Source organism: Triticum urartu, chromosome 5A (genome assembly GCF_056163025.1).
Source record: "Triticum urartu cultivar PI428250 chromosome 5A, HENAU_Tu73, whole genome shotgun sequence".
Taxonomy (NCBI): domain Eukaryota; kingdom Viridiplantae; phylum Streptophyta; class Magnoliopsida; order Poales; family Poaceae; genus Triticum; species Triticum urartu.
The window spans coordinates 671,083,490-671,106,270 of record NC_141877.1 but is presented as its reverse complement, the minus strand read 5'-3'; the positions used below and the strand labels follow the sequence as shown (position 1 = coordinate 671,106,270).

Below are 22,781 nucleotides of genomic sequence, written 5' to 3'. Positions count from 1 at the left end.
AACCGTGCTCATATTGTGCTTCTTCCAAAGGGCGAGGGGGTGCTTGCGCCCGGCAGGTTCCGGCCCATCTCTCTCCAAAACTGTGATGTCAAGATCCCGTGCAAGGTCCTCACCACCCGGCTGCAACAGCAAATCACGGATGTGGTTGGTATTAACTAGTCTGGGTTTATCCGTGGGCGGAGTATCTGTGAGAACTTTGTGTTCGCTACGGAGATTGTGCAATGCTGCCAAGCCCGCCGAGCTCCCGCCCTTGTTCTGAAGCTGGATTTCGCCAAGGCCTTCGACTCCATCAACTGGTGAAGCCTCCGTCGGATTATGGAGGTGCGCGGCTTCCCCCCTCTCTGGTGTGATTGGATGGACTCGATCCTCCAGTCGTCCATGTCTATGGTGATGCTCAATGGTGTGCCGGGGAGGTGGATCAGATGCAAAAAAGGGCTGCGGCAGGGGGCCCCCTGTCCCCGTACCTTTTCCCGCTGGTTGCTGATGTGCTCCAACGAATGATCAAGACCGACGGTGGGATGCATCATCCTTTGGTTGACGATGCGCCGCCTCTAGTCCTTCAGTACGCTGATGACACAATCATTATCATGCGGGCTGAGCTAGGGGCGGTGCGACGTCTAAAAGGCGTACTCGATGACTTTGCGGCCGCGACGGGGCTGGTCATCAACTTCTCCAAGAGCACCGTCGCGCCCATCCACGTCCCTGACGGCGAGCTTCTGGAGCTCGTTCAGGTCCTGGGGTGTGCTGTGGGATCCTTTCCACAAATCTACCTCGGGCTGCCCCTCTCAAACCGAAAGCTCACCATGGACGACTTCCTCCCGCTCATCGCCAAGGTTGAGCGCTACCTCTCCAGGTGGCGTGCTCAGCTCCTGTCCTTCGGGGGGCGCCTTTTCCTGCTTAACGCCGTGCTGGACGCGCTCCCCACATACGCCATGGCCGCGATGGAGGTACCTCCGTCTGTCCTTCGGGCGATCGATGCCCTGCAGCGGTCTTTCCTGTGGACCCGTGCGGACAAAGCATCGGGGGCGCAGTGCCTTGTCGCTTGGGACCGTGTCACACGGACAAAGGAGGAGGGGGGTTGGGGGTGCGCGCCCTCCCGGTCCAGAACCAGTGCCTCCTACTGAAGCTCCTCCATCGTCTTCACTCTCGCCAGGACTCCCCATGGGCGCGTTGGGTTTGGGGCGAATTGGGTCACTCTCTCCTAACCCCAGCGTCGGCCATGATGCGCCCCAGACCACATTGGTCGTCCCTCGCCAAACTTATGCCTTTGTACCGAGCGCTCACCACTGTCTCTGTCGGAGACGGGCGCACAACGGCGTTCTGGCTCGACTCTTGGCTCCCCGGTGGCGCCCTCTCCATCCAGACGAGCTCTCTCTTCTCCCATGTCACTTCACCGGACGTCTCAGTTGCCCACGTCGTCCAACATGGGCTCGACGGGGGCTTGTACCGCGTCTAAACCACTCTAGAGCGCGCGAGAGAGGAGTCCTCCCCATCATCTAGGCGCTGGTTCTGCCCGAGGAGGGCGATGCTCGTGCTCTCCGCCCTGGCTGTGCCAAAGGGACCAACCTCTCCTCTGTCGGGGTTTACCAGCTATGCCACTTTGTTGGTGTGGGAGCGCCATTCGCCAACTTCATCTAGATGAGCTACGCCCCCTGCAGGGTCCGCTTCTTCGCCTGGCTCCTGGTCCAGGCTCGGATACATACGAGAGATGTGCTTCTGCGTAAGCACATTGTTGAGGTGGCCGGGGCTGGCTGCCCTATCCGCTCGGCTCCGCTCGAGACGGCCGACCACCTCATCTTCACTTGCCCCTTTGCCCAGCAGTTCTGGGCCTCTGTCGGGGCGACCCCGACAGTCTCCACCGTCAAGCTGCTGCACCTTATGTCACCTCCGGGCTTGGTCCTTGTAACACCCCGGATGTAATTTACCTTATATGTATCCCAACTCTTGCCGTTTCCGGCACTAAGTTATTCTATTTCCTCGTTGTCGGGTTTTTGTCTCCGTGTGTTGTTGTCTTTGTCATGCATCTCATATCATGTCATCATGTGCATTGCATTTGCATATGTGTTCGTCTCATGCATTCGAGCATTTTCCCCGTTGTCTGTTTTGCATTCCGGCGCTCCTATGTCACCCGGTGTCCCTTTCTACCTCTTTTCGTGTGTGGGGGTTAAACGTTTTCGGATTGGACCGAGACTTGTCATGCGGCCTTGGTTTACTACCGGTTAACCGAGGGACTGAAAAGGCTTCGTGTGTGTTGCAGCCCAACACCCCTCCAAACTGGCCCACGTCACCTAGAGCGTTCGATCACGATCGCGTGGCCGAAAACCGCACTCCATTTGGAGTTTCCTAGCTCCCTCTACCCCTATATAAAGACCTTCCCCGAAAATTTCGGGTTAAAACACCCCTAACGCTAGTCCCCTTCGTCCTCAGCGCACCGGACATTGTCCGCCGGCGCCGGACACACCGCCGCCGCACCAATCCGCTCGCGCCACATCGCCTGGGGCGAGCCCCACATTGCCGCGCCCGCCGAAGCCCGTGGCCGGCCCGCCCGCGCCGCGCACGGGCCAGAGGCGCCCGCCCGCGCCGCCTTCATCCCCTACCTCGCGCGCCGCCCAGTCGTCGGCTGCCTCCGCCGCGACGCGCCTCGTCGCCAAGCCGACCCCGCCGCCGCAGCGCTCGCCGGCGCCCGCTCCAGCAGCCGCCGCAGCCCTCCTCCGCCGCCCCGCGCCCAGCTCCGGCCGGATCCGGTGAGATCCGGCCCGGGGGCATCTTCCCTGAGCCTTCAACGCGCTCTCCAGTGACTCTCCGGCCTTCTACAGTGCTCGCCGGCGACGAACCTCGATCCGCGCAAACCCTAGATCCGGATCGATTGACTTTTTGCCCCTCTCTTAGTATTTTTTTGCATTTTTCCGCATGCCATAACTCTGTCATCATAGCTCTGATTCGTGCGTGCAGCATATCAAAATGTTCGCCTCGACGAGTACATCATTTCATCTCATTGCATCATTTCCATTTGAGCTCATCTTGATGCCCGAAATGCTGTTGGAAGAGGCCTATTTGAGGAATATGTTATATCTGTTTCAGCAAATGGCCTTTTGTCATTTTTGCCATGATTAATGTGTGCATGTTATGATCCTGAGCTCTACATGTGTTTTGTAGAATGCCATGCCATCTTTACAGGGGTGTATGCCATGTATTTTTTTTATATTTGTGATGACTAGAACAAGCATGCAAAGTAGCGTAATCGTTGATGCTGATTTCAGGGACTTAGTTTTTCACTAAGTCCTTGTTCTGTTTTTGTTTTTATGCCATATGTTCATGTTGTTTCCTAGTGATCCGTGCCTATTTTGAGGATGATCAGTAAGGATGTTTTGTTAATATTGTGGTCTCTATCCATCCATGTCTTTGTTTGCATTTATGGAGCACCCTAGCTTGAGTGCATCGAGCTCTACTTTTGCTATAAAATGATCCTGGCAGATTGTTGACATGTTTAGCGATTTTGCCGAGGATGTTGCTATTGATCTGTGCATGCTATGAGGTTGTTCTTGCCATGTCTAGCTTCTATGCCATGTCTTCTTGATGGGTGTATTCTTAGTTTGTCATGCCATGCTCTGTAGTGAGTGCATCGAGCTCGTAAATATGCCTACTTGTTAATCTGTTTTGCATGCTCCAATTTTTCACTAAGTCTGAATGTGTTTATGTTTTTTGCTATGTTCACATGCTTGCAATTGTATTTTCCGATCCCTTTTGGCTCAAGGTCACTAAGGGACTTTTGTTAAGTGCTTTGAGTAGCTTCATGCCATGCCTTGCTTTGCCATGTTAAGTTACTTTAGCATATAGCTTTCATGCTCTAAAGATTGCTTCCTGATGATAAATTCCTGATTTGTTGTTATTTCACTAAGTCTGAAACCTGTTATCATTTGCATTTTTGCCATGCTTGTTTGAACCTGTTAATGGATGAATTAGTCATAGCTCAGTGCCCATCTTTTGTCAAGCATCATGAGTGTATCCCTTCCATGTATTTTGTTGTCATGTTTGAGTGCTGTAGTATGTTGTTCTTGTTGCATTTAGATGGCTACTTGCTGATTATCGCAGACTGGTGCCATATTTGTTTTGCTTGCCATTTCCAAACCGTGCATCCGATTCCGGTGATCTTTATATCGATTTCAACCGAAATCAACTCCCCTTTCCAGTGGCACTCTTGGAATTCCAAGTTGAGGCCAGGTTCAATCATTAATTTGCAAATCATGCATATGCATCACATATCGCATCCTGCATATCATACCTTGTTTGCATCATGTTGCTTGAGCATTGCACGTGGTTGATTCTGTTCCTTTTGCTTGTTGTTCTTGCTTGGGTAGAGCTGGGAGACGAGTTCGTGAACGAGGAGCCCGTTCAGTTCGCTTACGAGGATCAAGGCAACTCTGAGTACTTTGGAGGCAAGATGACCATACCCTCGAAATCACTTCTATCTTTGCTTGCTAGATGCACGCTCTTTTGCTATGCCTATGCTACGATACCTACCACTTGCTTATCATGCCTCCCAAATTGCCATGTCAAACCTCTAACCCACCATGTCCTAGCAAACCGTTGTTTGGCTATGTTACCGCTTTGCTCAGCCCCTCTTATAGCGTTGCTAGTTGCAGGTGAAGATTGGAGATTGTTCCTTGTTGGAACATTGCTTATTGTTGGGATATCACAATATTATCTTGTTTATCTTAATGCACCTATATACTTGGTAAAGGGTGGAAGGCTCGGCCTTATGCCTGGTGTTTTGTTCCACTCTTGCCGCCCTAGTTTCCGTCATATCGGTGTTATGTTTCCGGATTTTGCGTTCCTTACACGGTTGGGTTATAATGGGAACCCCTTGACAGTTCGCCTTGAATAAAACTCTTCCAGCAATGCCCAACATTGGTTTTACCATTCGCCACCTAGACTTTTTCCCTTGGGTTTCGCGGACTCAAGGGTCATCTTTATTTTAACCCCCCCCCCTCCCCGGGCCAGTGCTTCTCTAAGTGTTGGTCCAACTGAGCGATGTTCGGGGCTACCAAGGGCAACTCTGGGCTGGCCTACCCGACATCTTGCTCATCCGGTGTGCCCTGAGAACGAGATATGTGCAGCTCCTATCGGGATTTGTCGGCACATCTGGGTGGTGTTGCTGGTTTAGTTTTACCATTGTCGAGGATGTCTTGTAACCGGGATGCCGAGCCTGATCAGAATGTCTTGGGAGAAGGAATATCCTTCGCTGACCGTGAGAGCTTGTGATGGGCTAAGTTGGGACTCCCCTGCAGGGATTTGAACTTTCGAAAGTCGTGCCCGCGGTTATGGGCAGATGGGAATTTGTTAATGTCCGGTTATAGATAACCTGAAACTTAACTTAATTAAAATGCACCAACCACGTGTGTAACCGTGATGGTCTCTTCTCGGGGGATTCCGGGAAGTGAACACGGTGTTGGAGTAATGTTTGGCGTAGGTTGTTCTAGAATCACTTCTTGATCATAGTTGTTCGACCGTGCTTTTGCCTTCTCTTCTCGCTCTCTTTTGCGAATATGTTAGCCACCATATATGCTAGTCGCTTGCTGCAGATCCACCTCATACCTTTGCCTTACCTATAAGCTTAAATAGTCTTGATTACGAGGGTGCAAGATTGCTGAGTCCCCATGACTCACAGATTCCTTCCTAAACCAGATGCAGGGACCGATGATACCGTTCCAGATGATATGACCGAGCTCAAGTGGGAGTTTGACGAAGACTCTCGCCGTTACTACGTGTCTTTCCCAGATGATCAGTAGTGGTGCCCAGTTGGGGCGATCAGGGACTTTGTCGCTTTTGGGGGTTGATCTTTTTTTGGTACCATAGTAGGACCCTGAGTGTATTGGATGAATGTAATGACTTATTTATGTATTTGTGTGACGTGGCGAGTGTAAGCCAACTATGTACCTTTCCCCTTTATTTATTTACATGGGTTGTTGTGAAGATTACCTTACTTGCGACATTGCTTTCAATGCGGTTATGCCTCTAAGTCGTGCTTCGACGCGTAGGAGATATAGCCGCATCGAGGGCGTTACATCCCTCCTCGGACAGGGCCAGCTTTCTTGCTCCTTTGCTGCTGGCAACTATGGAAGCACCGCAACCCCGTGGTCTTCCAGAACATGCCACCCTCGCTCCCCCGGCTATTGTAGCTTTGCAGAGAGGATGTCGTGATGTGGCGTGTCCGCCTCTCTGCGGCCCTCAAGGACGCTGCCGATGTGTGGATTCAGTGCCTGACCACCTAGTGTTACATCCCCCCCCCCACTCCTCTATCTCCTTCCCTGCATGTAAAAATGTAATGTTGACTTGTTTACTCGGGCGGTCCGGCCCAGATATATGAAAATTCAGGTGGGGAAATCCCCCCCCCCCCCCCGGGGTGAATTTTTTTAAAAAAAATCCTTAACCAGTAAATTTAATTCAACATCAAGTTGAAAGACACCTCACTGGATGCTCATCATCCAAAGGCCAACATAAATGTGCACAAATGTTTAGTGCCGGGACATCGAAATACCTTGACTCCATTTGTTGTAGGAAATCACAAGGAGTTAAAGGAAGGAATATATTATCCACAAACTTCAATCATTCCATTAGAATCATATAAACTAAAGACTTCATTTGTCGACATATATTTTTCTCAAATTGCTAAAACCTTTTGGGCCCTGAACCAAAATCCATGGTAGAGTGCCTCTTGCACTCATATTGGTTCACATAAAAGGAAGCAAGTAATGAAGAATAGTACTCACTCTGCAAACAAGTAGTACTTACCGCAGTAATACCTACTTCTCATAAGTATCTTCTGTATGGAACAATGTTGGGGATATCGCTTATCGGGAACTTATAGATCGACCTACGATAAGGGATAAATCAGCCAGTTTATCAGCATATCGGCCGATTTATCGCCATGTCGGTTGATTTATCGGCCGATTTATCTTATCGGTCAGACCACGATAAGCGATAAATCGGCCGATTTATCGGAATATCGGAAGATATCTTGAACAGTGTTATGGAATACTAAAAACTTCTCATTCATAGACTAAGTCAATGAGGTGGTGAGAAAGTGAGGCTTGTAGCAAAAGGGTTTACGCAGAGACCCGACATCAATTATGATGTAACATACCCTCTTGATATGAGTGGAATTATGTTTTGATACTAAATATCATTGGTAATAAAATAATAATAATATCTATGCAGTATCCAGTGAATACATACTCATATGGATCACTCATTTTGGAAATCTCTATTGAAGTCCCTGAAGGGCTTATACTTCCAAATCCAAAGGTAAATCGCAACAAGTTTTGTGTAAAACTTCATAAGTCACTCTATGACTTGAAATAGTCGGAATTATATGGTACTGCTGACTAAATGGGTTCATTCTTCAAAAGGATTACTCGAATAATGATGATTGTTTATGTGCTTTAATAAAGAAAATAAAATTTTGATTTCCTTACATCACTTCAATGTATTTCGATGATTTCGTCATCAATGTCTCTAAAAGACGTAAAAATACATAAAATCATCTCTGGACAGAAAATTTGGATTCAACCAAATTTAGCTTAAGCTTACAACTTGAGCATTCTCTCAAGAATACATATCAGTCTACATATATCCAAAACATATACGAGAAGTTCAATTTGGATATATCATACCAATAAAAGAGATCTAATATGGTCATACTACCCCTGATAAGGTACAAATCCATTTGTAAATAGGGGTGATAATGAAGTGACATCAGGACCTGATGTTCTATATCTCACTAATGTCAAAGCACTCATATAATTTGCAAACTACGTCAGGCCTGACACTATATTTGCTATCTTTGTTCAGCGTGCAACCCCCAACAAAAAGTATATGGCTGATATAAGAAATATTAGCTTAAATCTCAAGCTCACAATAAATCTTGGATATTTCCACCAGGAAATACAAGATATGACCATCATATGATATAATGATATTGGATCTTTCTTTGATCCCAACAATGCCATATCAATGATTGAATTTGCTAGAATAGACTGCATATGGAAGTCATCTAAATGGGCTTTATTGAGGCAATATCTTCTCAAAGATCATAATGATTTTCCCTATTTCCAAAATATGCATGACCGACATAATTGCTTTATCTAAAAGCATTGCAAAAGATGCATGGCTTAGCAAAATGATTAACCACACTCAAAATCACGTGGTTGAGATTCATCAGAATCACATAACTTGATTTATAAAGACGCTACCACTTGTGTTACTCAATACCTATAGGTTATATGAAGAGCAATATCATACAACACATTGCTCAAAAATTACTTATCCTCACAAATTATAGAAAGTGAGGAAACAATATCAAACAAAATACTGTGAAAATCCAACAGATTATTCACAATGTCATGATCATGTCAATGGAATTGGTATGAGACATCTTATGGATTTCCAAAGTTCAGGGGGAATAATCTCCCAAACTATAACATGTTTACAATCATTAGATTGCATATATTGTACTCCTTTCCCCCTCATGAGGTTTTTCCCTAATGGTTTCTCATGAAAGGTTTTTAATGAGACAATATGAACACAAGTGCCTGTATATGTCATATCATTTTCTCCTTATATTTTTCCCACTGAGTTTTAAAGGAGTTTTCAATGGCATATCAGATCGCACTCTTTTCCCTTGTGAGTTTTCTCTCAAAGTTTCTCATAATGGTTTTTAATGAGGCAATATCTTCTCAAAGATCATATGTCATACTTTATATTTTCCCTATTAAGTTTTTTTAAAGAAAGTACTCATGACATATTAATTGTTCTCTAAACTCACTGATGAGTTTTCTCCTTCTTCAAAGGTTTTTCTCATATGAGTTATCAAGAGACAATAATCATTATATGTTGTATCATTTCTCCTTATTATTTTTCCTGCTAGGTTTAAAGGAGCTTTAGCAACATATCTGCACTATTCTCCTCATATTTTTCTCACATGATTTTTGAAGGAGACATTCAAGATTATTCAAAGAATTTGTCAAGATGATGGATATACCAAAGAAGAGGCGTTCTAAAGGGGGGTGTTCAGAATAGAATATTTGCTTATTAATCAAGCTAATTAGGATTAAGTTAATTGTTAGATACGTTGCTTGGTTCTCAAGCAATCATGTACTTCCTTGGCTCTCAAGGCAACTATGTAATTCCTTGGCTCTTAAGTAACTATGTGTTTACTTGACCGTCAAACATCGTTGTACTTCCGTCTGGCTATAAATACCCCATTTCTATTATCAATAAAGACGAATGAATCATCTTCATTCAACTCTCTTGTTCTTTACTTTCTACTTCAAACATCGGTGACCCGCAAACCCGAAATAAAAGAAAAGTCCAACAAAGCAAAAGGAACCTGGCACAAACAACCCGGTACGCGAGACCGAGGAGCCTCGAACTACAGAGATTCGTGCTGATCAGACGGCTACAAAAAACGACCAGAGGCATAATAAAAAACAAATGTGTGAAAATCATGAAAAGTGCAGAATTAAAAGCCTAGAACAGGAACCTCAAAGAAAAAAAAACCCTAGAACAGCCACGTGCGAGAATAACAAACCAGCACGTGACGGCAGTTCTTCAGCCAAAATTGCTTTTCGTCATCAATCAATCAAAAAGGAAAGAAAAGAAGGCGGCTGTGAAGACAGCAAAACGCGACTTTTCCTCGTCTTGCGACTGCGATGCCAGCCGAAAGAAGCTGAAGATCGCGAGCAGAGCACACCACCGACTTCCCCCCTCCTCCGACATGCCATCACGCTCCCGCGTCGCCGTGATCGGCGCGGGGGCGGCGGGCCTGGCGGCGGCGCGCGAGCTGCGGCGCGAGGGCCACGCGCCCGTCGTCTTCGAGCGCGCCGCGGCCGTGGGCGGCACCTGGCGCTACGAGGACTCGAACGCCGCCGACCCGGCCGACCCGCTCGGCGCCGGCGGCGCGCACTCGAGCCTCTACGCGTCCCTCCGCACCAACCTCCCCCGCGAGTCCATGGGCTTCCTCGACTTCCCCTTCGTCGCGGACCGCTCCTCCGCCGACCCGCGCAGGTTCCCCGGGCACCCGGAGGTGCTCCGGTACCTCGAGGAGTTCGCGCGGTGGTTCGACCTCCTCGGGCTCGTCCGGTTCGAGACGGAGGTCGTCAGCGTCCGGCGCAGCAGGGACGATGGCGCGGGCGCGGCGGGCTGGAGGGTCTCGTACCGCTCGAGGAGGCCCGACGGCGCCGAGGGCGAGCTGGAGGAGGACGTGTTCGACGCCGTGGTCGTCTGCAACGGCCACTTCACCGAGCCGCGCGTCGCCGCCATCGCCGGTAATTAGCTCCGCCCGATCTATTCTATCCCTCGCTGCTGATCGTAGTACGTAGTACTTCCGATCGATCCGATTATCCCGTCCGACGACAGCAGTGTCAACCTGCAGGACTACCTCATAACCAGTAAACTTTGACTAATTCTTTCAAGCCAATCAGCGCTACTACTGTCTCGGCTTCCTCCACTGTTGAGCAACGATCAATGCTTTGGCATACAGACTGACCTCGATGATCCCTGGCTACCGCACCAATCCATATCTGTCACCAGATTCAGAGAAGGAGGCGGCGTCAGATTTCAGCTTTCACAACCCCTGGTTCTGGAGCAGACCAATGGTTAGTGTCAAGCCAATCAATCTGGAAGTGTGCAAGGACCAAGAGTTTTTTTCTTTTTGCAGTATCAGTGTTCTGCGATGCTTCATTTAGATGCTCATCAAACCTGTTTAAGAACACCACAGATCCTGACACGGTATCTTTTCCGTCCCTATGCAGTATGCACCACGTTGTTTCTTAGGTGCCAAGCTTGCCAGAGTAGCAACAGAGTTCTATTTCTGTTAGTTTTAGATTGTGGATCCCGCAACATCTGAAGCCAATCCTCATGTTCTCCTTGACAATTCTTCTCCTGGAAGCATTCTGTTTTTTGTGGCAAGGGATTGTGTGGCAACACGCCAGCCAAAGATTTTGATTTTCTTAGGAATTCTAGCTTTCCAGATCAGCTCCCAAATCCCCCTCAAAAAAAAAAAGATCAGCTCCCAAATGTTCCTATCACCCGCATCCCTAGAAGAGCTACAGAGAGCAGCTGTAGCATTGTTTTTTAATCTCATATGCCAATTTATATGCACTTCGACAGTGAAGACTCGGGGCTTTTCATAGTGCCATGCTACACGGTCCTCTACCATATTTGAGGGAATTCTCATTTTGCAGATCTCTTCTCACTAGTAGAAAACAGGGCTTTGGTCATGGGGCAATATTCATATTAGTCCCGGTTCAGTCACGAACTGGGACTAATGTGAGCATTGGTCCTGGTTCGTGCGGCTAAGGCTTTAGTCTCGGTTCACCTGAGCCCTTTAGTCCCGGTTTGAGACACGAACCGAGACTAAAGGGTGTGATGCCCTTTAGTCCTGGTTTGTGTCTCAAACCGGGACTAAAGATTAGACCTTTAGTCCCGGTTTGAGACACGAACCAGGACTAAAGGGTGCGATGCTCTTTAGTCCCGGTTTGTGTCTCAAACCGGGACTAAAGGTCCCATTTTCAAACTCTACCCCCCCTGGTGGATCGCCTTTTTTGTTTTGAAAAAATCAAAAGAAAATGATAAAAACTTCAAAAAATAAAATCCTTTGAGAGGTAGTTATATTACTACATCTACTAGTTAGAAAAATTTAAAAACTTAAATTTGGACATGTTTTGCAAAAAATGTAGGGAAAATGTAAAACGGCTATAACTTTTGTATACGATGTCGGAAAAAACGTATAATATATCAAAATGTTCGGAACGAAAATCCGCATCTGATGGAGACCGCCTACGGCCTGTTTGCCAATTTTTAGAATCCTCAAATTCTAAAAGGAAAAAAAGTTATGCTCAAATTTTAGTTTTTTTTTTGAATTTTTGTTAAATCTGGTCAAACTATGGTCAAACTACTTATTCAAGAAGTATTAGTGTTACTAAATAATTATTCAAGAATATTAGTGTTACTAAATAATTATTTCAGTTTTTTTGAATTTTGGTCAACTATGGTCAAACTGTGGTCAAACTATGGTCAAACTATGGTCAAACTGTGGTCAAACTATGGTCAAACTGTGGTCAAACTACTTATTGAAGAAATATTAGTGTTACTAAATAATTATTGATTTTTAGAACAATAGTTTCAAACTCAAACAGTGAAATGTGTGACTTCATGCTCAAACTAAATTCCTGAGGGTTAATAGGATTGACATCTTACTATTGTCAGGAAAACAACAAGTGCAGACTTGGAAACGAGGGAGAATAGAACCCGGAAGTTAAGCATGCTCAGGCTGGAGTAGTGAGAGGATGGGTGACCGTTCGGGAAGTTAGATGATTTGGAATGATGAGGGGTGATTAGAGATTAAAGGTTAAATTGAGCAGTGATGAGGGGTGATTAGAGATTAGAGGTTAAAATAATTCAGAAATTTGAAATTCAAAAAAAAAATTCAAAAAAAATTCATAAAATTCCCTTTAGCATCGGTTGGTGTTACCAACCGGGACTAAAGGTGGACCTCCAGGCATCGGCCACGTGGAGGGCCTTTAGTCCCGGTTCCAGTTAGAACCGTGACTAAAGGGGGAGGCTTTAGTACAGACCCTTTAGTCCCGGTTCCAGTACCGGGACTAAAGGCCCCTTATGAACCGGGACTAAATGCCCTTTTTCTACTAGTGTCCGCATCAAAGGGTTGGAAATTTTGGTTGATGAACTTTGTGTTCCATGTGAGAGAACGTCGTACCCTGTCTAGGGCGACAGCTTCGTGTTATATAGGGTCGGGGCGCAACTCCCGCATAGCTTACAGAGGTTGATTACATCGTTGGGATCCTGACTTGAGATCCAAAGGATATACTAGAGAGATACAGATAGTTACAATAGATAAGAGAGAATCACAACTACCCTAGTCTATAACTTCGGTTTGAGGTGGACTCCTGGTCGAACCCATACGTCAACTCTGTCGTGGTAGATACGTTGCTTAACACCCTCCTTTAATCACAACTGTGTTAAGTTGATATTACGTTTGAACTCTTCAAAGTTTCTTGTGGGCAATGCTTTTGTAAAGCCATCTGCAACTTGGTCTCGTGAATGAACAAGCCGAATTTCCAATTGTCTGTTGGCAACTCTTTCTCTGACAAAGTGAAAATATATCTCAATGTGTTTTGCTCTTGCATGGAACACTGGATTAGCAGATAAATAAGTGGCACCCAAGTTGTCACACCATAAACATGGAATTCTGGTATGCTTCACATAAAGTTCTCTTAACATGGACTGAACCCAGATAATTTCTGCTGTAGCATTTGCTAATGCTTCATACTCTGCTTCAGTGCTTGACCTGGATATCGTAGCCTATTTCTTAGCACATCATGAGTTAGAGAATGCACTAACAAGATTGGATGATAACTTGCTGAAAGTAAGACCAAGGTTCACAGTATGTTTTACATATCTCACAATGTGTTTGGCAGTAGTCCAGTGAACTGTGGTGGGTGCATGAAGAAACTGGCAGACCTTGTTGACAGCAAAAGATATATAGGTCTAGTCAAGGTTAAGTACTAAAGATCCCCTACCAAACTCCTGTATCTAGTATTGTCTTCTTGATTCAAGAGAACTCCCTCTTCAAGTGATAATTTTTCTGTGCTTGAGAGAGGAGTCAACGAAGGTTTGCATCCTTGTAAACCAACTCTTCTTACTAGATCAGTAGCATATTTTTCTTGAGATAGGTGGAGGCCATCTTCATGTTTCTTTAACTCAATACCTAGAAAGAAATGCAAGTCTCCCAAGTCCTTGAGAGCAAATTCAGCACTTAGATCTTTTAACAGCCCTGCCACAGCTTCATCTAATGAACTTGTGACAATGATATCATCTACATAAATCAACACAAATATTGATGTATTTGACTTATTGTAAATAAACAGAGATGTATCAGACTTGGAGGGAGTAAAGCCAAGTGCTTGCAATTTCTGACTCAGACGTGACTACCATGCTCTGGGAGCCTGCTTCAGTCCATATAAGGCTTTATCAAGCTTGCACACATGAAAAGGCTTACTCTTGTTTTCAAACCCAGGAGGTTGTTTCATGTATACTTCCTCTTCCAGAATGCCATGGAGGAACGCATTCTGTACATCTAGTTGTCTAAGGCTCCATCCCCTGGACACAACAATAGACAGCAGAAGACTGATAGTGGCAGCTTTTACAACGGGACTAAATGTGTCCTCATAGTCAATACCATACCGTTGTCTGAAGCCTTTTGCAACCAATCTGGCCTTGTAGCGATCTATAGTTCCATCAGACTTTCTCTTTATTCTGTAAACCCACTTGCAATCAATTAAATTTTTACCTTGCCATGGGAAACTAAATGTCATGGTCTGTTTTTCTGAAGTACCATGTATTCTTCTTCCATGGCCTTTTTCCACCAGACATCACCAAGCGCTTCATCAAGAGTGTCTGTTTCACCTGTGGATCAAGTTGAACCAAATTTGGTTATCTATTTATAATTAACAGGTTGAATTACCCCCCTTTGTAGCCTTGTACGCGGAGGAGCAGGAGAGGCCACACTGTTACCCTCCGCGGAAGATCCAGCCTCTGGTCATGGCGATCCCGAGGCAGACAGGGCTGGTGCTCCCGATGTGATATCTCCTGTAGCGACGGGATTTTCTATGGCGTCTGCGGTTGGTGTGGACGTATTTGTTGGAGCAGAAGATCCCGCGGCGCGCATGTGATCCGTGTCAGGCCCATCATGGCGCAATGATTGCGTGGGCCTGGGCGAATCTGCCTCTGATCACGCGCCCGTGGTAGGTCTGGTGGGATCAGCACCGAACCCCATGTCTGCATCAAAGTCTGCGCCTGGAGGCCCACCTGGCTGGCGGCGCACGTAGTGGCGGGGTCTGCCCGCTGGCCAGCGAGACGGGGGCTGGCACGTGTCGTCGGGTGATCGGCGTGGAGTGGAGGCCGTGGCTGGCCCAGTTGGAGAGGCCCGCGTGGCGGCAATTGGCTAGCTGCTGCCGCACCGCACAGGGGACGCGGGATCCGACGCGCTGACGCCCTGCCGCAGTGCGGATCCCGTGGAGGATTCGCTAGCGCGCTGCTAAGGCATCGATCTCGAGCCGAATTTGTCTCCCGTCGAGCGACACAACAAATATCGCTCATTTGGAGCGTGTTGTGCACCCTTTTGAGCGTTTTCTTCACCATTTTCTTCAGCGTTTGCATCTGCATCAGCACAAGACTCAAGAGCACGGTTATGAGGATTAGTCAATAGTTGATCATCACAATCATTTCCCCCTTGATCAACGCCGGTGAAACTAGATGGTAGAAGAGGTATTTCTTGATGTAGGAGAGCACCGACATTGGGGTGAAGATTGGCGAAAGGAAATTTTGTTTCATCAAACACGACATCTCGAGAGATTAAACGCGACCCGTGGAAATGTAAGGCACTTGACACCTTTGTGTTTGAGCACTATAGCCAATGAATGCACATGGTCTGGATCTAAGCGTGAGTTTACGATCATTGTAGGGACAAGGATTAGGCCAACAGGCACACCCAAACACGCGAAGAGACGTGGTAGTCTGGTTTGGTGTGAAATAGCCTTTCCATGGGAGTTTCATTGTTAATTACACGACTAGGTAGCATATTGATAATGTGGACAGCGGTGAAGAAAGCCTCGTCCCAAAATTTGAGGGGTATGAAGGCGCCGGCTAGAAGGGAAAACCCAACATCGACAATGTGTCGATGCATGCGCTCGGCTGACCCATTTTGTTGATGGGCATGAGGACACGAAACATGATGGGATATGCCAAGTTTTTGGAAGAATGAGTTTAGTTTCTCATACTCCCCTCCCCGATCAGATTGGAGAGCAAGGATTTTACTATCAAATTTTCTTTCAAAGAGAGCTTGAAAATTGAGAAAAACTTGGCAAACATCCGAACGTTTCTTAAGGAGATAGATCCATGTGAACTTGATATAGTCGTAAATGAAACTCACATAATATGTATGTCTACCAATAGAAGAGGGAGCAGGCCCCCATACATCAGAAAAAATGACTTGCAAAGGTTTGGTAGAAATACTAGTACAAATTGGATAAGGCAATTTGTGGCTCTTGGCCCTTTGACACGAATCACAAACTGTTTCAACATCACGATCCCCAACAACACGAATCACAAAACACTCAACTAAAGAGAAATCTGCATGGCCTAATCGATTGTGCCACCGTGTTGAAGACACTTTGGTGGCACTAAGAACTTGTTTATTGAATCTTCTAATCTCCGGGATCAACGGGTAAAGCCCAAGAATGCATCTACATCGATATAGCACCCTCCTCGTTGCTTGATCCTTGATCAAAAAGAAGAAGGGGTGAAATTCAAGAAAGACGTGATTATCAATGGCAATGCGGTGGACAGAAAAAAGATTTTTGTTGGCACTAGGAACATGCAAGATTCTTTTTAGATGGATTTTCCTATGAGGGGTTTTAATTATTGAGTGACCAATATGACCAATCTTCATACCTTCTCCACTAGCGGTGTGGATGTGGTCTTCGCCGCGGTATTTTTCCCGCATGGTCACCTTCTCCAGCTCACCGGTGATGTGGTTGGTAGCACCGCTGTCGACGTACCAATTTGTATCGACGCCATAGGAAGCTTCGGCAGCCTCGACCACCTTTTCATCTTGAGATGAGTTTTCATCTTCATCAAACCGGTACCAACCGTCCTTGGCAGAGTGGCCCAGCTTACCGCAGATTTGGCAGCGGACAGCATCAGGGTGAGATTTGTTGGTGGAGCCGTTCGATCGCCGGCCGCCCTTGGTGTTGGAGTAGGAGGGGCGGCCGCCGCCGCGTGCGTTGTTGTTGCCGCTGGTGTTGCCCCCGCCAGGGGCCCTGCTCTTCCCGCGAGGAGGGACGCGAGAGCGGGAACCACTACCACGCCCGCGGGTGGCGACGTTTGCCGATGACTTGAAGCCACCACCGGTCCCAGCCCCTTGGAAGAGGGCCACTCCTTGATCGAAGTTGCTTATCTGAGCGAACAGTTCGTCAAGAGTGACTGGGATGACACGAGCATCCAGGGCAGAGACCAGCGGCTGGTATTCCATGTCCAGGGCGTTGATGAGGTAGGAGATGAGCTCGTCGTCGTCCAGGGGTTTGCCGGCCGCCACGAGCTCGTCAGCGAGAGATCGCATGTGCGCGAAGAAGGTGGCCACAGACTGTGTGCCCTTCTGCACGTTGGTGAGCGCCGCCCGGATGTTGTTGACGCGAGACAGCGAGGTCGACGAGAACATCTTTGCCAGCGCCGAGCAGAGCTCGTGTGCATGGACGATTGAGGTGACCTGCACGAGCACTTCCTTCGAGAGGTTATTCAGGAGATTTCCCAGTACCTGCTGATCCTCTCGGATCCACATGTGGTGAAGAGGATTGGGGATGGACTCCTCCTTTCCATCCTTGTCCTTGGTGACGACGACTTTGGCCGGCTCGGGTACGCTCCCATCAACATACCCGAAGAAACCAGCACCTCGGAGCTGCGGCGTGATCTGGGTGCGCCAGAGGATGTAGTTGGTGTGGGTGAGGCGCTCGGTGATCTGGCCGGAGAGGGTTGAGTTGGAGGAGCCGGAGAAGGCCATGGTGGGAGGTTTCTGGCAATGGAGAAAATAGATGAGATGGAAGAGGTAGGCTCTGATTACAATGTGAGATAAAAGTCGTACCCTGCCTAGGGCGACGGCTTCGTGTTATATAGGGTCGGGGTGCAACTCCCGCATAGCGTACAGAGGTTGATTACATCGTTGGGATCTTGACTAGAGATCCAAGGGATAGACTAGAGAAATAGAGATAGTTACAATAGATAAGAGAGAATCACAACTACCCTAGTCTATAGCTTCGGTTTGAGGTGGACTCCTGGTCGAACCCATACGTCAACTCTGTCGTGGTAGATACGTTGCTTAACATTCCATTCACTTGTATCTGGATCAAAATTAGTTGATTAACCCACCGAAGCCTCGTTCTCCTTATAAATTCCGCAGTTCTGCGCCCCTCTTTTCTAGGTATCCATTGGTCCCTATGAATCTGAAAGCTTCTTCCATTTCCCACTCACCAAATCATACCCCTTTTTAAGAGCTCAAGGCCAAATTTGATGCCTCCCTAGGCTTGCGATGTGTCAGAAGGTTTCAATGTGGGTAGTATTTGGACTTTAGCACTCTAGCTCAGAGGCTATTGGGTTTCTGGCTAAGTCTCCAACCTTGCCTAGCCAGCAAGGCTTGGTTGAATAAATGCATGCCACGGAAACCTATACCACCATCCCTTTTAAGTTTGGTCATGCAATGAACCTTGCACTTATGATGTTCTCATACTTCTTACAAAAGCCTATGTTCAACTTGAACACTCCCATGACATATGTTGGCAATGCTTGGACGACAGCTTTAATGTTGACTTCTTTTGCCGCCTGAGACATGATCCTCTCATTCCAATCATTGCACCTCTTCCCAAATCTGTCCATGATTGGTTGGAACTTGTCATTCTTCATTATTCCTTCAGACGTGGGCAGGCTCAAATATTTACTTTCAAATGAGAAGGATTCCATGCCCAAGATTATCTTAATCTCTTCTTTGACTCGTGATGGGCAAGCTTCAGTAAAAAAAAAGAGCATTTACTTGGACTGAGGAGCTTCCAGGTACATTTTTGAAATAAGTTCAGTACATCATTGATTCTCGTGGCATGCACAACTGAGGCCTTGAAGAAGAGTAAGCTACCATCCACAAAGACGAGATTTGATATTCCTGAGCTCCCTCGAGCAATCTTTAAGGGGAGAAGAGATTCGTTGTAACCTCATTGTTAAGCAAGCTAGCCAGCTCATCAGCCACGAACAAGAAAAGGTAAGGACTCGATGGGTCACCTTGTCTTAAGCCCCTCGAGGGGGCAAAAGCTTCCAACAATTTACCGTTGCATCTCACCGGTCGATCCGATTTGCTGACGTACAATTTCGTAGTGTAGGTATCCATTGCTGGCCCGGGAAACAGATGCACAGCCACAACTACCGTGTGCCTGATCGATTTCGCGGTCAGGTGCGTCGTACAGAATGCATACTACTGTTCATTGTTATTATTTGATCGTGATTAATGTGCTAACAATTAGTTACTATTGTACTATTGGTGTCTAGGTTGTAATGGTGATAGGGTACCAGCCGAGCGGCATGGACATCTCCAGGGACATCGCCGGTGTGGCCAAAGAGGTCCACGTCGCCATGAAATCGGAACCTCCTTATCAAATAGACACTACTACTGCCACTGGCCATGCCAACCTGTGGCTCCATTCCTGCACGGTACCCACCATATATTATATACTATACTACACACTTGTTTAAAAAGAAATTAATATACCTAGATGATACCCCATATAATATACACATATATATTTCGGTAAGATTTTGATTTATAGAACATGAAAAATTGATATTATTATGAGGCTATATATATATATATATATATATATATATATATATATATATATACTCCTTCCGTCTTGTAATATAAGATCATTTTGCAAGCTAAAACAACTTGCAAAACGATCTTATATTATGGAGCGGAGGGAGTAATTTATTGTATCTCTGATTGTTGTATAATTTCAAGATATTTGTTAAATATGAATATCATGACATACCTTTTCTCACGCATGATTGCATATGTTAAGGTGGTGCTTTTCCCCCTGCATGGTTAGATGCTGAGGTGACTTATCTGAATATCTGTAAGACAAACATGTTAGCGAGGATCACCTAGCTAGTTATTTAGAATTATGTTCGCACAATGTTCAAATGCAAACGTTTTGCAGATTGAGCGTGCGGAGGAAGATGGTAGCTTGGTGTTCCAAGACGGCAGCAGGATCAAAGCTGATGTCATCCTGCACTGCACTGGGTACGTTACAACTGATTGTGAAATTATGTCTCAGATGATGGATGGATCGCTTATGCTAATTGCGTTGACGGATTGTTGGCTTGCTTGCAGATACAAGTACAGCTTTCCATTCCTGGGTGGCGACGACGACGGCGAGTTGGCCGGTGCAATCTTTGTGGACGACAACCGCGTGGGCCCGCTGTACAAGCACGTGTTCCCGCCAATATTGGCTCCTCACATCTCCTTCATCGGATTGCCCTTCAGGGTTGGTCAATCAACTCCTTAAGTTAATTTGATATTTCGCCAACTTGGGAATTAATTTAGCGGATTTGCCAATTCTGAGTTGCCTGAATTTTTTGCAAAACCTCAATCACATAAAATTGCACATTGATTGGCCTAAACTTGCACTTCTCAAATCATGCAACTTTAGTGCAAGTTTTAATTGTTTCCACTAGATTATGTTATATACTTGTTTTTTTCAATGAGGCTAAAACTACTCCAGAAATCCTATCCTTATGGATAACATTATGTATTATGGGCTAGCATAGACACATTGTAGCTAAATGACCCACATTGAACAGTCCATTGTTGCCAGCGCATAACTTGCCAAAAGCAAAAAAATAAAAGTAAAAGAGAAGTAAAACATCAGCTAGGCGAGATGCAAATCTGAAAGAAGGGAACTTGTATTTTAAATAATTGTAGGCATGTGATGGATAGACATCCCCTTGACTAAGCTTGTTTAATAATTCAGTATATGGAATTAATTAAGAGCTTTTTTATGGTACCCTATACTGCTACGGAAAAGGGAGCAATATATACCTAATCTCACCGTTCAATTCTTGAGGGTATTTTAGACCTCTAATTTTCACATTAAAAGAAAACCAAACTGTTATTAGTTTGTATCTGGAATCTGTCATGGCTGTCGACTGTCGAGAGAAAATGCCGCCGACTCAATCCAGACGCGCAGTCTCCCATATTGCACGCCTCGGCCGTCTAACTCCCCCTCACCGCCGCCGTGCTAGTTCACTCCATCCATATCTAGCTATCTGCATGCTTCTTTTGTAGCCTCACAAATCCGTAACCTTCCAACAGGCCTCGAACGTCCGTCGCCTTGTTATGAATTAGAAGTTCAGTTATCCATACTTGGCTGCATCGTAGAAACCGAGTGATGTCAAAAACTTTCTTCCAAGGGGCTAGCTGCCGCTGCTAGGAACTAACAAACCCATCACTAAAATTGCCAACAGCCTGAACCAAGTGGTGCGGCTTAAAACCTAAATCTGCATTGGACATGGCCAACTCTCTACAAAGGTGAACACTAAATTATCTGTCAGCGCCTGTCACCTGTGGGATGAGGGTACCTCACATCCGGCCTGCCGAAGAAGAGAAGCTGCGCCATTCTGCCCTCACATCCGGTGTAGGCAGGAGACGTCGGGTGCCGACTGCCGAGACCTGCGCCATGCTGTCGAGCGCCTGATCCACGAGCACAGGCTGGCCGAGGAAGGGACGAGAGATCGGCTCGCCGAGGGAGAATGCGTGGGGCGTCTCAATCTGACGAGCTGAAACTTAAAAATCTTCCCGAGTTGCCCTCAAATCACATATACCGCTTACGTTGATCGAGCAGTGCAGTCTTTATACTGCTAAACCAATTCCAGCAGTATATATCTCTTTGGGCTGTTGGATCTTCCAGAATGGAGGGCCCGTATTCATTACCCGGTACCGTAAAAGAGCTCTTAATTATTGCATATGTTGATATCTCCGGACTGATGTACCGTCCATCCGGGCAGACGATCCCTTTTCTAGTGTTTCAGCTCCAAAGCAAGTGGGTGGCTGGGGTTCTATCGGGAAGACTTGAGCTCCCATCACAAGAGGCCATGATGCGGGATGTGGATGCGTTCTACTCGGACATGGAAGCTCGCGGATGCCCCAAGAGACGCACTCATGATCTGGGACAAGGCAATCTGGTACGTATATGCATACATACTTGCATTCATCCATGTACATATGCATAATCAATCGATACTTCTAACCCCATGTCCAAGACGCACTCATGATTTGGGCGTTTGTAGTTTGAGTACGAGGACTGGGTGGCGGAGCAATGCGGGCTGGGGAGGATGGAAGGGTGGAGGAAGGGCATGTTCGTTGCAACGTGTAAGAACCTGGCTGATCGCCCGAACAGCTACCGTGATGAATGGGACGACGACCACCTGTTGCCACAGGCGCATCAGGATTTCAGCAAGCATTCCTGCCTCTGACCGATCAATATTGAATAGCAGATACTGGATTGTTTGGCTTCGAGTCACTTGGTCGATCTTGGCTTTTGCCCATTATTTATATTGGCTGGCTAATTGTTTCAGCAACTACTTCAGTTTCCATATCGATTTTCAGCAGAGCAAACTCGCGGAGCGCTCCTCAGTCGAGATGAAACGAAACAATAGGTATCAGCCCTCAATGCATGTGTGATAAATCCTCCCAGCTACTCTTCGGTAGATCGTGATCATCCCTGCATATGACGATCGGACAGGGGGGATGGGCGACGCGTTTTGTGAGCCCGTCACGGCGCGGTGGTCGGTGTGGTTCGCCGCCGATCTGAAATTGGCGACGACCCCCAAGTACCACTGGGGCATGGTGGTGCTACACCCGCACACCACGACGGTGTGCCTCATCGACGAGCGTGGGTGCACGATTGATAGGCAATCGGGGGCGGGTTCGTGTTGGCCCCTAGGGCTAAGGTTGCGTTCCCTTGTCACGTTACGCACATCGAGAAGGACATCACCGGCGGGGATGGCGTCTCGGGAGACGGCGAAGGAGGAAATGCGACCGGTGGGAGAGCATAAGGCGGAGGGGGGATTAAGATCGAAGAAATCCGCGCAGGTTATTCCCCTTCCCA

General features: G+C 46.8%; 1 protein-coding gene and 1 pseudogene across 1 annotated transcript; one reads left to right on the top strand and one right to left on the bottom strand.

The window, feature by feature from the left end:
- Positions 1-9,650: 9,650 nt before the first annotated feature.
- LOC125511569 (flavin-containing monooxygenase FMO GS-OX-like 2) lies at positions 9,651-22,266 on the top strand. Its single transcript, XM_048676977.2, has 7 exons — positions 9,651-10,325; positions 18,999-19,069; positions 19,165-19,326; positions 19,833-19,915; positions 20,006-20,159; positions 21,679-21,855; positions 21,961-22,266. Exons 1-7 carry the CDS (start codon positions 9,776-9,778, stop codon positions 22,144-22,146), a joined length of 1,383 nt encoding a protein of 460 aa, XP_048532934.2. The 5' UTR covers positions 9,651-9,775; the 3' UTR covers positions 22,147-22,266.
- LOC147973961 (uncharacterized) lies at positions 15,498-17,592 on the bottom strand (annotated as a pseudogene).
- Positions 22,267-22,781: the final 515 nt, after the last annotated feature.